The following is a 13,591-nucleotide window of genomic DNA, read 5'->3' on the forward strand; positions in this document are numbered from 1 at the left end:
GAGCAGCCTCGCAGACACAGGCACTTCATGCTGTGGGATCAGGGGCCATGGGCCACAGGACGGGGTATGGGTGTTGGGTTTTCTGCAAACAGCCTTTTCCTGTTGGCCCTGTGTGAGAGCCCCTTCACAGGACTCATTTGGGTTGGAAAGGACCTCTGAGATCAACAGCTTGAACCCTTAACCCAGTCCAAGTACCACATGCATGCATTTTTTAAATCCCTCCAGGGACACAGACTCYACCACTTCCTTGGGCAGTCTGTGCCAGTGCTGGACAATCCTTTGCAAACAGAAATTCTTCCTTCTATTCRATCCAAACCTCCCCTGGCACAGCCTTAGGGGAACATTTGGTGGCCKAGAAGAGGAGATGATGCTCTGGCTTTTTTCAGGTGTCCCTCGTGTTCAGCTGTGGCCATGGTAGGACACACCATGGAGTGGGTTGGGTTGGAAGGGACCTTRAAGTCCACCCAATTCCAACTCCTGCCATGGGCAGGACAGCTTCCACTGTCCCAGAGTGCTCACATTGTGACCCCAGAGAGGGCAACGTTTTAATACTCATATAACTTRAACTATGGTTTTTATTTTATATCTATATATATAATTTGAATTATAACTTTTTATACAACGTAATAGCCAAATGTTGTTGACTAGTTGCTTAATGCTTGAGTAAGCAAAAACTCACCAGGTGGATAACTTCAAAAAATAAAGAAGTGTAACTAATTTAAAACCAGCAAGATATGCTGTTAAAAAAAATTGACAAATGCAAAGCCGATTAACCACGAAACAAAAAACTTAATCTAGTTAAACGCAAAAAACCCAAAACCCACCATAACTGCCAATGGTCTAAAAAAAAAAAAATCAAGAAGTTTAAATGCCAAGAAGACCATCCTTCCATGTTTGAACAGGGATTTGGGGGTTGTTTATTCCTTATTTTGGTACAAACTTGCCCTTGCTGCTGGGGATCCACTGGAACAGAGCAGTCTCCTTATGATTCGAGTTTGGGGCTCTTACATTCCTATCCAATATTTCTTTCTGCACCCAATAAGAGTTTGAGGCTCTTACATTCCCATCCAATATTTCTTTCTGTATCCTATAAGAGTTTGGGGCTCTTCCCTTCCCATCCAGTATTTCTTTCTGTACCCTGTAAGAGTTTGGGGCTTTTCCCTTCCCATCCAGTATTTCTTTTTGGACTCCCCCAAGAGTTTGGGACTCTTACATTGCAATGCAGTGTTTCTTTCTGGACCCCATAAGAGTTTGGGGCTCTTACATTACCAYCCAGCATTTCTTTCTGGAAGCCCCAAGCTTCTTCCTGTACTTTATTTTTAYAGGGTTATTTTTATAGGTATATTTTTAAAAGTTTGAACCTTTCTTATTCATTTATTGCAAAACAGCCTCATTGTTTAACACTCTTTAATTCCTGGAGCTGCTCAAGGGGGGGTCCTGGATGCTGGAGCTGCCAGATGAAGGATGGGGTGCTGGAGACAGGTTGGGAGCAGGTCCCGCTCCCGTTTGCCCTCCTCCTCCTCCTCYCCCCAACAGGCGGCATCTGCCTGCATGTTTATTTTTAATCTCACATCTGCTGGCGTTGTAACAAAGATTTAGTGACGTGACACAGTTTTGTCACCAGTTCTTTTTTCCGTGGTGAATGAAGCCTCGTCTCGGGCTGCCGGAGAGAGGAGAAAGCTTTAAAAAAAATGACAGAGTTTGGCGGCTGGTGCGGAAAGCTCACCTGTTCACCACGAGCGCCCAAAAAAGGACAGGATTTGTTATTTTTGCCTGTTGGCAAGAGAAGCACCGCCACAATTTGTCTTTGTTAATGTGCAGAAGAGCCCTGTAAATGACCCAAACGCTGAAAAAGCAGAAATGCAGTCCAGCACGGGGCTTTCCAAAGGCATCTCCCTGGGCTGTGTCCTCTGCTCGGTGTTTACCCTCAAACAGCAGCCCCAGGCTCCTCTGTTTATCCAGATGTTTTGCTTCATTGTTCAGACGATGGGCCGCAGCTTTTGAGAAATAAAGACGTCAGCTTCCTGCTGAGGAATAGCTTGAGCCTGTTTGACCCAAAAATGGCAAGAGGATTTTAAAGACATACTTTTTATGCTTTTTAAGGCAGATGGCCTGAAATTCCTCTCGGTCCTGACTGTGCCTGCCTGGGCATGAGCACTGATAAGACCTTTTTTCATAGGAGGACTTTTGGCATGGGATGTCTGCACCCCACAGCTGGTTTTGCTGGTTTGGGCGAATTTTTTTTTTTTCTTTTGCCTTAATCTGAGCTGTGGAAGATGCTTTACCTTATGGGTCTGCATCCTTACACCTGTGTGCTTTTGGGAATGAGGGTGTGTGGTGGTGAAATATTCACATTGACCCGTGCATTTTGGGGCAGAATCAGTGATTTATTTCCCAATCTKCATCTGTTCTGCTTCCTCCTGAAAGCCCTTCTGTTCCCCTCCTAAATTCACTCGAGCCCTTCTTTGCTCACGATCCGGCCCTGGGGTCTCTCACAGCCCCTCAGATGCTTTGGTGCTGATGCCCATGACTGATTCCCAGGGTCGGATCTTTGTCCAGAACTTCTCCTCTGCTTGTAGGGCTCTTGCAGTCCTGGCCAAGGAAGGGAGCTGGTGAGCAAAGCTGGAAAAATCAAGGATAAAGCCGTGGAAATCTCCCGGTGGTGTTTGCAGGGGCAAGCACCAAAGCCGGTGACCTCCGTGTCCCCTCCAGGCAGCTTCTCCTTTGGAAGGACGAGGAGATGAACTCCCTTCAAAGCCTGCTTTGGGGCTATTGTGTGGAGGACAATGCGGGGGAAATCAAGCTCTCCTCTTCCCAGCCCAGAGAGAGAGCAGCCCTGTAATCACGGGTGACCAGAGCGGATTTGCATGTTAAAAGCAGTGGCTGGGGGCACTTAAAAAGAGGAGGAAACACACTCATCAAGGCCAGCTTTATCCTTGTGAATATTATTATTSCTGGGGTGGGATAGCCCAGACCCTTCAGTGCAACCCCGATCTCCTCTCGCTCTGCCTCTCCCCCCGTTAATGGTTGATTTGTGATGCTCTGTGTGGTGATATCGGTACCCCGGTGGCTCTGGGAAGGAATTCGAGGTGCTGGAGCATGTGGAGTGAGGTGGTGGAGGGAGCAATGCCCTGGCAGCAGCGAGGGGAGGGCTGTGGGATGCTCTGGAGCTGCTCCCAGTGGCAATGACTTGGGCAAGGCAAGTGGCCCAAAAGACGGGTTGGGGACACGCTCTGGTCCTGTCTGAGATATTTTGGGAGTGCTGGGACAGCAAACACCCAGCACAGCCCCACAGGAAGGGCTTCTCCACACAGCACACCCCCCATCTCACAAAATCCTGCTCCCTGAGCTGTTTAAACAGGATTGAGGTGCTGAGTTAGGGCACAAAGTCACAGATTTACACAACAGCAGGGCAGGGCTGGGTTAAGCATTCCCAAAAATGAGCAGCTGCAAGGCAAAGGGCAGCAAAATTCCAGGGCAGATRGGCTGGGGAGGATGTGGTGTCTCCATGGCTGGAAGGCTCTAAGGATGGGAATGATTTAGGGGGAGCACAGGGACAGGTTTCCCTTCTGAGGTCCCTTCTGGCTGTATCTTTTATGCTTTTGTGACTGCTGATCACCGAAAAACCTGAAGGTGCTTTAAAAAATAATCCTCAGGCCGTGCCCTTCGAGGCTTTCTAGACCAGTTTGATTTAGAGAAGGGAAAAAAAAAAAAAAAAAAAAAGAAAAAAAGAAAGGAAATGAAAAACCCAAGCAGGAGTTGCAACCTCTGGCGCCTCGGTACAAGTGACACTGGTTCCCTGCCAGCCCTGTGGCTCCCAAAAAACCTGAAAACAGCTCAGTTTGTGGTTCCCAAAAAACCTGAAATCAGCTCAGTTTGTGGTTCCTAAAAACTTGAAAAAAGCTCAGTTTGTGGCTCCCCAAAAAACTGAAAAATGGCTCAGTTTGTGGCTCTCAAAAAAACCCGAAAACGGCTCAGTTTGTGACTCAAAAAAACCCGAAAAAGGCCCAGTTTGTGCTTCCCAAAAAACCTGAAAAAGGTTCAGTCTGTGGCTCTCAAAAAACCTGAAAACGGCTCAGTTTGTGGTTCCCAAAAAAACCCCTGAAAACAGCTCAGTTTGTGACTCAAAAAAAACTGAAAAAGGCCCAGTTTGTGCTTCCCAAAAAACCTGAAAACGGCTCAGGTTTTTGCTCAGCTTTGGCCAAGGGTTTTCTTGGAAGCTGTGCCCCAWCTTCTAAGCTCATCTAAAGCCACCCTTCCATCCTGCCATCATTTCATGATTGTTCTCCAAAAGCTGAGGACGAATAATTTCATATGAAAGGAATAAAAGAAAAAATAATTAAGAATAAGAATTTAAGAATAAAACACAGAGATCTGGGGAAGAGTTTTGCAGGAATAATCCAAATTATCTCAGCTGGCCACAACCAGGTCTCACTTTTGACCTTTTCTGAGTCCCCTTCCGAGGTTTAACCCTTTTTCCACCCCTTTGATGGTGTCCCAAGCAGAGGGACGGTGATCAGTGTGTACCTGGAGCCTTTCTGCTGGCAGCCCATGCTCGTGCCTTTAGGGGGAGAGACAAGAATATGCATTTTAAGATTTGCATAGGAACATGCAGCTGTTCCACCAAAAATGGATAATTGTTCTCCCCGCTGCGAAGTTAAACAATAAGAAGTGCCAAACTGCACTTGCCATTGCTGATTTTGTGCACTCAGCTGCATATTTTATGCATGTAGATTAGTTCCAGATTTATGACGATGGAACTGTTCATGCCTGCGTTAATCGGGCCAGGTTGTAGTTGCTGTGGAAACTACAACTTTGACTTTTACGTTAAGTTCCATGTTGCATTTAATGCTTTATTTAATTTTTTCCCTGGTTTTTTTTTGAGCTCTGCCTATATTTAATGCTTTCTGGTGAAAACGGCGAGGGGATCGGCATCAAAAACAAAAGCGCCTTTGGGCAGAAAACAAGTTCCAGCAAAGAGAGCAATTTTTGTGGAAAGTTCTGGGAAAATCAGGTTTTATGATAGAGTGCCACCTTGACCGCAGCTGTATAACTATTATTATAAGTGTGTAACAACTATTATAGGCCCTGCAATGCTGTAATAAAGAAAATGTTGTAATAAAAGAAAACAGCTGTGTAACTTAAAAGTGTCCTGGAAACAGAGGACTGGAGTTGTGGGGTTTCTGGATATCCCTCCTGATGGGCAGTGGAAATTGCTGATGTGTATTTGGAGGGAATATAGTGCAACCATGTCGCTGATGTTTGTTTTTTGTCACCAGAACACCCCCGTGGGCACTCCAATTTTCATTGTGAACGCCACAGACCCRGACCAGGGTGCTGGGGGCAGCGTGCTCTACTCCTTCCAGCCCCCTTCCGAATTCTTCGCCATCGACAGYGGCCGTGGCATCGTGACGGTCACCCGGGAGCTGGACTACGAGGTGACCCAGGCCTACCAGCTGCAGGTGAACGCCACGGTGAGTCTGTGGGCTGSGCTTGGTTTTACTGCCCTGCTCTGMCAAATCTCCCTTTGGGCACATCCAGCATTTGCTGCTGAGCGAGGCACTGGGTGGTTTCAGGTCACTCCATGGCATCTCACACGAGTCAGGGGTTTCTGCAGGTGTAGGGGATCAGCTCCTGGGTGATGAAAGCCAGTGTAGGGCATACTGACCACTCACAGAATCATTAAATKGTTTGGGTTAAGCATCCTAAAGCCATCTCTTTCCAACCTCCTGCTGTGGGCAGGGGCGCCTTCCACTATCCCATGGTGCTCCAAGCCCTGTCCAGCCTGGCCTTGGACACTTCCAGGGGTGGAGCAACATCTAYAGCTTCCCTKRGCAGCCTGTGCCRGTGCCTCARCACCCTCTGAGYAAAGAATGTCTTTGGTCTATTGAATCCCCCAGACTCATTCCTTTTACACTCTGGTTTAGTACAAGTGGATTCATCACTGGGTTCAGATATCAAGAGTTAAAATTTTGGTAGGCAGAAGAGAAACCAAGGTCCTAATTACAGTCAATGCCATCACCTGTGGGAGATGTGCCCACCATGGCAAATTCATGCCCCAATCGAGTGTGGGTGTTCAGCCGGGAGAGAGCTGCAGAACGTGGGGCAGCACACAGGCAGGAGCTCCTTCCCCACCTCAAATGCTGCAGAAGAAGGTGAGATTCAGCCCTACAACGCATCTGAGCAGCTCAGGAGAGGGGGGCAGACCCTCTCTGCCCCCTCCAGGCAGCTGGCTACAGCTCTTGAAGCGTGTGATTTGATCAAGATCATTGTCTGGATGCAGYGCCGCAAATGTCAGGAGGGCACAGAGGGCTGTGCTTCGCTCTTCACGGCGCTGAGCCTGGGCACCCACGGCCTCCAGGGCCACGGGCTGACACCACAACCTTTCAGCCCGAGCCCTGTGTGTTCCAGGCTGTAGAGTTTTCCCCAGAAGCTTGTTTTTTGGTTTTTTTTTTAAATTTTTTTTTGTTTATTTTGTTTTATTTTTGAAACACATCTCGTTTTACTTTTAATACTCCAGTGGGAAGAGCTGTTTGTTCTCTTCTCCATTGTTTGCTTCTCTCTGTGGCTGACACTCCTTCCTGGGATGTGTTATTGGACTTCCTAGCAGGTTGGAAAGTGTGGGATCAAGCACAGTTCCTGATGGAAATATGACTTTCTTTGGTCCATCCAGCTCCACCTAACCCCGTATCCCAGCCAGGATAAATTGGGAGCGTATCTGGTACTTTGTGAAACCACAGCATGGTTTGTGTTGGGAAGGATCATAAAGCCCAGCTCATTCCACCACCCATGGACACTGAGGCCTGCAKGTTGAGAGGATAATGTACAGCTGTGCTGTCGGATACAGTTTAAATTAACATTAATCTTGTGGCAATCAGTCTCTGCTCAGAGCTGCTCTGAGGGAGTGTGGTAACCTCTGTTGGTCACAGTGGCTGGTTGGGGGTGAGGAGGCAGCGATTTCTGTGTGCTCTCTCTGCTCCTGCCCTCAGCAGAGGGCTGTGGGTGTTGGGGTCACTTCTRGGCACCCCCAGAGCAGGCTCCAGCAGGAGAGCCCCTGGTGGCAGTGCCCACAGCTGTGGCAGTGGCTGCTGGAGAAGGGTCCTGCTTGGGAAAGAGCCCGAGGCTCCGTCCTGGTGGGATGTGATGGGGTGGGAGGGAGGTGGGCATGGAATCAGGGAATGGCTCCAGTGGGAAGGGACACGTAGAGATCATTTATTCCAATCCCCTGCCATGGGCAGGGATAACCACCACTGTCCCAGGGTGCTCCCAGCCCCATCCAACCTGGCTTGGGACACTCACAGGGATCCAGGAGCAGCCGCAGCTTCTCTGGGCACCCTGTGCCAGGGYCTGCCCACCCTCACAGCTGGGAATTCCTTCCCAATATCCCATCTAACACTGCCTTATTTTATTTTAAAGCCATTCCCTGTGTCCTGTCCCTCCATCCCTTGTCCCCAGTCCCTCTCCAGCYCTCCTGGAGCCCCTTTAGGCACTGGAAGGGGCTCTGAAGTCTGTCCTCTTCTAGCTGATGGAGCCCAAACTGCATCAGCACCGTGGGGATGAGAGAGGCTGCAGACACACACCGTGCACAGGRACCTCGGGCTGTGTCCGCATTAGGGGGGAATTTGCATTTGGAAGTGGATGTTGAACAGCATTGCTGCATTTTCGCTCAAAATGTGATGAAAACTAAATTGGTGTTTGCTTCATTTGAAAGGGCTGATGCTGCAGTGAAATGCATTTTGTATTTCAGCTTGGAGGGAGGTGCAGTGGACGATAATTCCAGCAGGTAGCTTGAAAAAGAGATGATTACCTCCTCTATTCAGAAATTCTGCCCCAGCCACAACCACGAGAGACTTAATGCTGCTGAATAATTCCGGTTYGCTGATAGAAATCCTTTCTCTCCCTCTCTCCCTCCTTCCCCCGACCTTTGTTTTTTCAAGGACCAAGATAAAAACAAGCCCCTGTCCACCCTGGCCAACYTGGCAATCATCATCACGGACGTGCAGGACATGGACCCCATCTTCATCAACCTGCCCTACAGCACCAACATCTATGAGAACTCACCTCCGGTAAGGGCTGCTCTTTGTGGGGTTTCCTCCTGAAACAGCACATTTCCAGCCTGATCCAAAATATTCAGTCCCTTTTTAAAACAGGGAGCCTAAGCAAGGGGGTTTAGGAAGCCTGGACCCCAAATAAAATATTTCCCTGAGCGTTTTTAGTTCAATTCTGCAAAAGGTTTCGTGTTGTTCTGAGCAGACAGTCACCCCGTCTCCTCCCCACGCTCTATCTGCATGCCATTTCCAATAGGGGACGTGAAGGAAAAGCCTAAACGTTCCTGAAATGAGGCAGTTTTGAAAATGCCAGAATCATCAGCCATTTCAGCACTTTGAGTCTTTTCCCCCAGGTTTTGCCAAATTGATCCAATCATTTCAGTTCTTCCGAAACTCGGTTTGTCAGCAAACTCGCTGTTTATGGAAAAACGTCTCCAAATACGGCAGGGATGGGGTTTTTTTTTCCCCCCCACAGATGTCAGGGAGCGTGGAAGGCAGCTTGGGCTTTGGGAGCTGTTTGCTCTGCTCCTACCAAGGGCTTGAATCTGATCACCAGCCCTTCTCTGCAGAATCCCCTCGCTTTGTCTGCGGGGAAATGTTTTTGTGTGTGGAGGGGAAAACTTTCTGTCTTAAAATCATGGCATGGTGGGCATCCACACCAYGAGTGCATCCCATAACTTCCCTGGTGCTCTGGATCCCAAATGCCTGATGGCTCAGTTCAGAGGAAGATGGAACTTCAGCTTCAGATTATGTCTTTTTTTTATTCACTTYGGAGCAAAGCCCTGACATGGAGAGCGCTGGGTCGATAGGGCTGAGTTGCTCTGTCACAAATCCCGTGGTGACACAGCACATCACTTGTCTGCTGGCCCAGAGGTGACCAAAAACCCAGCTTTTTCATGACTTACACAGACACTGGGTGAAAAGGAAGATTGCTGAAGGTGGGGGCTGCTTTGAGGGGTGTCACCCCCTTCTTTGGACCCAAATTCCCACCCTTCCTGGGAGAAATCCCACGGCTGAAACAAGGATGTTGTTTGCTTTGGCAAGCCTGGGGTTTAACACAGGGTCATTTGGTTGGARAAAACCTCAAAGATCAAGTCCAAACATTAATTATGTGCATTTTTTGTCTCCTTGTGGAAATCTCCTCATCAGCTCTGCCCTGCCCCMTGAGGGGAGCCGTGTGTAGAGCGATCATCTTGGTTATCAAACTGATAACCACAAATTTGAGTGGGGAGTCTGGGCTTGGCCAGCTCCCATCCAAAACCAGGCTTGCAGGTCAAACCAAGAGGCTGCAGTGCATTTTTGGGTGATGTTTGCCCTGGAGTTGGGCTCAGCAGGTCAAAATGTGCTCGAGGCGCCTCATCCCGGTCCCAAATCCTCAGAGCTGCTGCTCCACACGTCCCCTCCCCGTCCCTCTTCCCTYCTTTTATCTGCACAGCGTGTCCGTGTCCCCCTATCAATGTATCAGGCGAGAATACCTCATCTCAAGTGTGTGCATTACCTCATAAAATCCTTCTTATTTGGGATTATTGCATCAAATTTTAATTTCCTCACTCGGGCAACAGCGTGTCAGCCAGCCCGTCAGCGCGGAGCCGACAGAAGGTGAAAAGAGTGGATAAACTGCAGCAAATTACCGCAAAAGATCTCTATCAGCCCTTTGACTGGAATTGACTGGAATTAAGAAGTGAGAAATGGGATTTTTTTTTGTGCCATGGCAGCTTTCCGAAGCGCTCCGTGCCTCTTCCTCCTCCTGCTGCAAACACTGGGCCCCGTTCCGCCTTTCAAGTCCCTAATCCTGTAAGAGAAGAAGAGGAAAAKAAAAAAAAGGGGTGGAGAGGCGTGAAAGGGGAGAGATGTGCAGTTGTAGCTCTTATTTCTCTCAGGCYKGGATCTGGGAGCGTAGCTGAGAATYGTTTTGGGTGCACAAAAGCCACCCAGAAGAAAGCGGGAAGAGACTCKGCCGTCCCTGGAGGTGTTGTATCATTTTTCTCAGCGTTGTTTATCATCCCAGCGTGGCTCAGTTGTCTCTCCCCGAGCACTGAGTGTCTGCAGCTGTGGCAAAGCTCAAAGATGTGTTTTTCATCACCCTTGAGAGGGTTTTTTGGATGCCATCGCAGGGATGGCGTGGTTGGTGCTGGATGGACCAGGGARGTGGTGTATTCCCTGGCAGTGGAACAGCACAGATACATGTCAAACATCATTAAAGCAGTTTTAATTCTCCAGCACCATCCCCCTCCTCCTCAGGAACTCCTYGAGTTGAAGAAATAATGTAGAACCGGTGCTGGTTTTGCCCTAGAGTCTCAATAGCTCCAAGTTAATTCTTTCTTACAATATTTCCAGCCCATCAGTGTGAAGACTTTATTAAAAGCTCAGGGTTTTATTAAAAAAGGATTGATTTACCCCTGCCCCTCTTCAAAAAGCCCTCAGATTTTGTTTGGATAATGTGCCATTCTTTATTTTCTTCGCCTCTTTTTAAGAACAGGCTTTCCCAGATTATTACTTTTCTAACCCTCCTTCCTCCCTCCCTGGAGGGGCAGAGTTATTCTGTTCTCTCCATGTCTGCAGCAGGCAGGCGAGGTGTGATTGTTTTAAGAGAAAAGTCGGGAATTTTTGGGAGTCTCTGAGAGCTGCAGGGTCATGCCACAGATCCCTGGGCAGAGCTGTTGGTGCTGGAAGTCAGCCTGGGGTTTCTGGGAGTGGATCCTGGCCAGATTTTGGCTGGAGACAGTGGGAGGATCCCTCCCATCCCACCCCAGTTTAGCGGTGCAGTTGTCTGCCCTGCTGCAGTGAAAGGAATGGGGTTGGGGTGCAGCTGGGAATTGCTGAGATGTGGTTGGTGATGGGACAATCTCTGCCATCCCTGTGTGGCTCCAGCACTGTGTGGTTCCCTCCCTGCAAAGCCAGTCCTTGCCACAGGGATGTTATYCCCACCCTGTGCCAGTTGTTCATGGAGGGTCAGGGTTGCTTCTGAACATTGTGGATGCTCCAGGAGGGATCATCCATCCCCAGGAGCATCTGTGGACGTTGTCAGATTCTTGTGAAGGACCTGTCAGAAAGGATGGAAGCCAGATGGGATGTGGAGAATTCTTGCCATGTTTCCAGGAGATGGCATCCAGCTCAGCGCTGCTCCAGCACGTGTTTCCTGAACACAGCGGGGCTCATCCCTGGGAGGGGAAACACAGGGGGGCTGCAGGGAGAACAGGGGGAGCCCCAACACCAAAACCCTGCCCAGGCCAGGGTGAACCTCAGAACGGTCTCTCCCAGCACTCCTTCCTCCCTGGGATTAAATGTCTGGATAATTTCTTTCCCCTGGGCATCTCCATGGCACGTGCTGCYGAGATACCCGAATGAGATTCCCCCTCCGCCCCTCCCCAGCTTCCCCTGCTGCCACATCCACGCTCATCCCTTTATCTCTGTCTCCAGCCCTACTCCAGGAGGGACCTCTCCCACAGATAAAGCTGCCCACTGCCATTCCCCAGCCATGGTGGGGGCCCTCCCTTCCCTCTGCAGGAGACAATTCCCATTCCCTGCGCTCCTGGGCTGTGTGATGGGTGATGAGTGAAATGTGGGACACACCCCGTGCCTCCTTCCCTCCCTGCCCCTTCCATGGGGCAGCTCCTGCTTTGCCAGGGCGGGGAGGGGGCTCATTTTTGTCCCATTAATGCTTGGATGAAGTTTGATCGTGCTATARTGTATAATATAATATATAATGCAATACATAATGTGCAATACAATTACATATTGTATTTTATAGCATAGTATAAGGTATAATACATGATAATATAAGCAAAACCATGATGGGACAGAGCACCAGAATGCACTACCCTTTTTTCTCTTCCACTCTTCTCTGCCCTCCTTTCCACATTCCCTGTTCAGCTTTCCCACCTGCTCCTTCCCTGCTTCCCCAGTGGATTTTCTCTCTCCATGCTCCTTGGGAAAGCACAGTTATTGTCAGTAATTTAGAGGCTCTCGGGGCAGCTGCTGAGCCTCAGCAGCCGAGCACTGCTCAGAGGCCAGTGACCTGGGATTTATGGCTAATGTTCTCGGTTAATAACACGGATTTACTTAAGGAGTCCATTGAAATGCCCTCGGAGATCAGCCTGCCTGGCCCTGGGAGTCTTTTTTACAGCCAGCAGCAGCACTGAGTCCATGGGGACACAGATCTGGAAGCCAGGGAAGACAGCAAGTCCCTGCTTTCCATGGTGATGTTTCTGCCACAGCTTTCCTTCTGGCCTTCAAGTGATGGATTGCAGGGCGAGCACGAGGCTGCCGACCCGCTCTGCTCYCTCGTTAGATATGCAAATGCCTGTGCTGACATTTCCTTCGAGGGGAAGAAAAAAAAAATTAAAAATTTGTGCTGCTTTCYCCACTGTTAATAAGCCAATGAAAACAAGAACAGCTGAGTTGTAAATTTTTTCACACTACATTAATTACAGGCATGTGCGTGTGTTGGTATTCACAGGGGCTCGCTGCACTGCGGCGGGGGAGGTTGACTTATGGAGCAGGATATTTTTATTTCAAGAGCTAAACAAGGATTTTGGGTGCCTTTTGATGTTGTTCGTATCAGTTTTGGGGGCCCTTTTGGTTCTTTCTGCTGGCCATAAGGAACAGCGTGTCCTGCCAGGATGGAGGATGCAGTGGGTGAGCTGGCAGTTGCAGAGGCTCCTGCCTGTGGGCAATCCCTGGTTCTCAGCATCTGTCCAACCCTCCTTCTCCTCCTTCTTCTCAAGKGTTTCAATTAAAATCTCTGCAGCTGGATGCTGATGGTCAGTGTGAGCCTTCCTTATGGCTTGGGGTGCCTCATTTCAGGAGCACAGTAGGAGAAGAGGACAGGCTGGAATTGGGAAGGCAGCAGTAGATCAAACTGGGGTAGTGACCAAACCGAAGGTCGTGGTGAATGGGAATTGCTGCCTTTGGTTCTCGAGGGACTGCAGAGTGAAARTCACTGAGGCAGAGGAGCACACACTACTGCCTGCCAGTGGTGGGGCTGTGAAGAGGCTTGTCCTGGCTTTCCAAAACCTGCACCTTCAGTTCTTCCTTCCCCTTCTTCCTTGAGCATTGATGGGTGCTCAGGACATTGCCCTTGCTTCAGACACTTTCCTGGGGGCAGGGGGTGAGCAGCTCAGGGACAGGGTCTGGTGAGGCTCTCCCCAATCCCTGCAGACACTCACCTTGCTGCAAACCTCCTGGACAGGGAGCTCATCCTGCTCAGGGCTTTGCTTAGGGGACATGTTCCCCTGGTCATTCCCAGCTGCATCCCAGGATAGGTTAGTGGGAGTGAGGAGCAGTGAGTTTGGACTGCCCCAAGGGCAGGCACTGGGATTTTCTATCATCTGCCATGTCCTAGGATGGGTTATCCCTAAGCACCTGGCCCGTGGGGATGGGTGCAGTGCCTTGTCAGATGATGACAGTGCTGTGACACCTGTCCCCTGTCCCCTGTCCCTCCCCAGGGCACCACTGTGAGGATGATAACGGCCATTGACCAGGACAAGGGACGGCCCCGCGGCATCGGCTACACCATCGTCTCAGGTGAGTCCTGGGGGACA

At 49.6% G+C, this 13,591-nt stretch overlaps 1 protein-coding gene across 1 annotated transcript in view; it reads left to right on the forward strand.

Annotated features, from left to right (window-relative positions):
* The first annotated feature begins 5,249 nt into the window (after nucleotides 1-5,249).
* The window catches only part of CDH23 (cadherin related 23), a 101,036-nt gene continuing 92,694 nt past the window's right edge, over nucleotides 5,250-13,591 (forward strand). The window contains exons 1-3 of the mRNA XM_057373751.1: nucleotides 5,250-5,474; nucleotides 7,938-8,066; nucleotides 13,496-13,574. Of these exons, the coding sequence (XP_057229734.1) occupies nucleotides 5,250-5,474; nucleotides 7,938-8,066; nucleotides 13,496-13,574 (433 nt within the window). The remainder of the gene's footprint in view (nucleotides 5,475-7,937; nucleotides 8,067-13,495; nucleotides 13,575-13,591) is intronic.

The sequence above is a fragment of the Malurus melanocephalus genome, unplaced genomic scaffold (assembly GCF_030028575.1).
Source record: "Malurus melanocephalus ecotype Western Australia unplaced genomic scaffold, MMel_1.1 scaffold_207, whole genome shotgun sequence".
NCBI lineage: Eukaryota > Metazoa > Chordata > Aves > Passeriformes > Maluridae > Malurus > Malurus melanocephalus.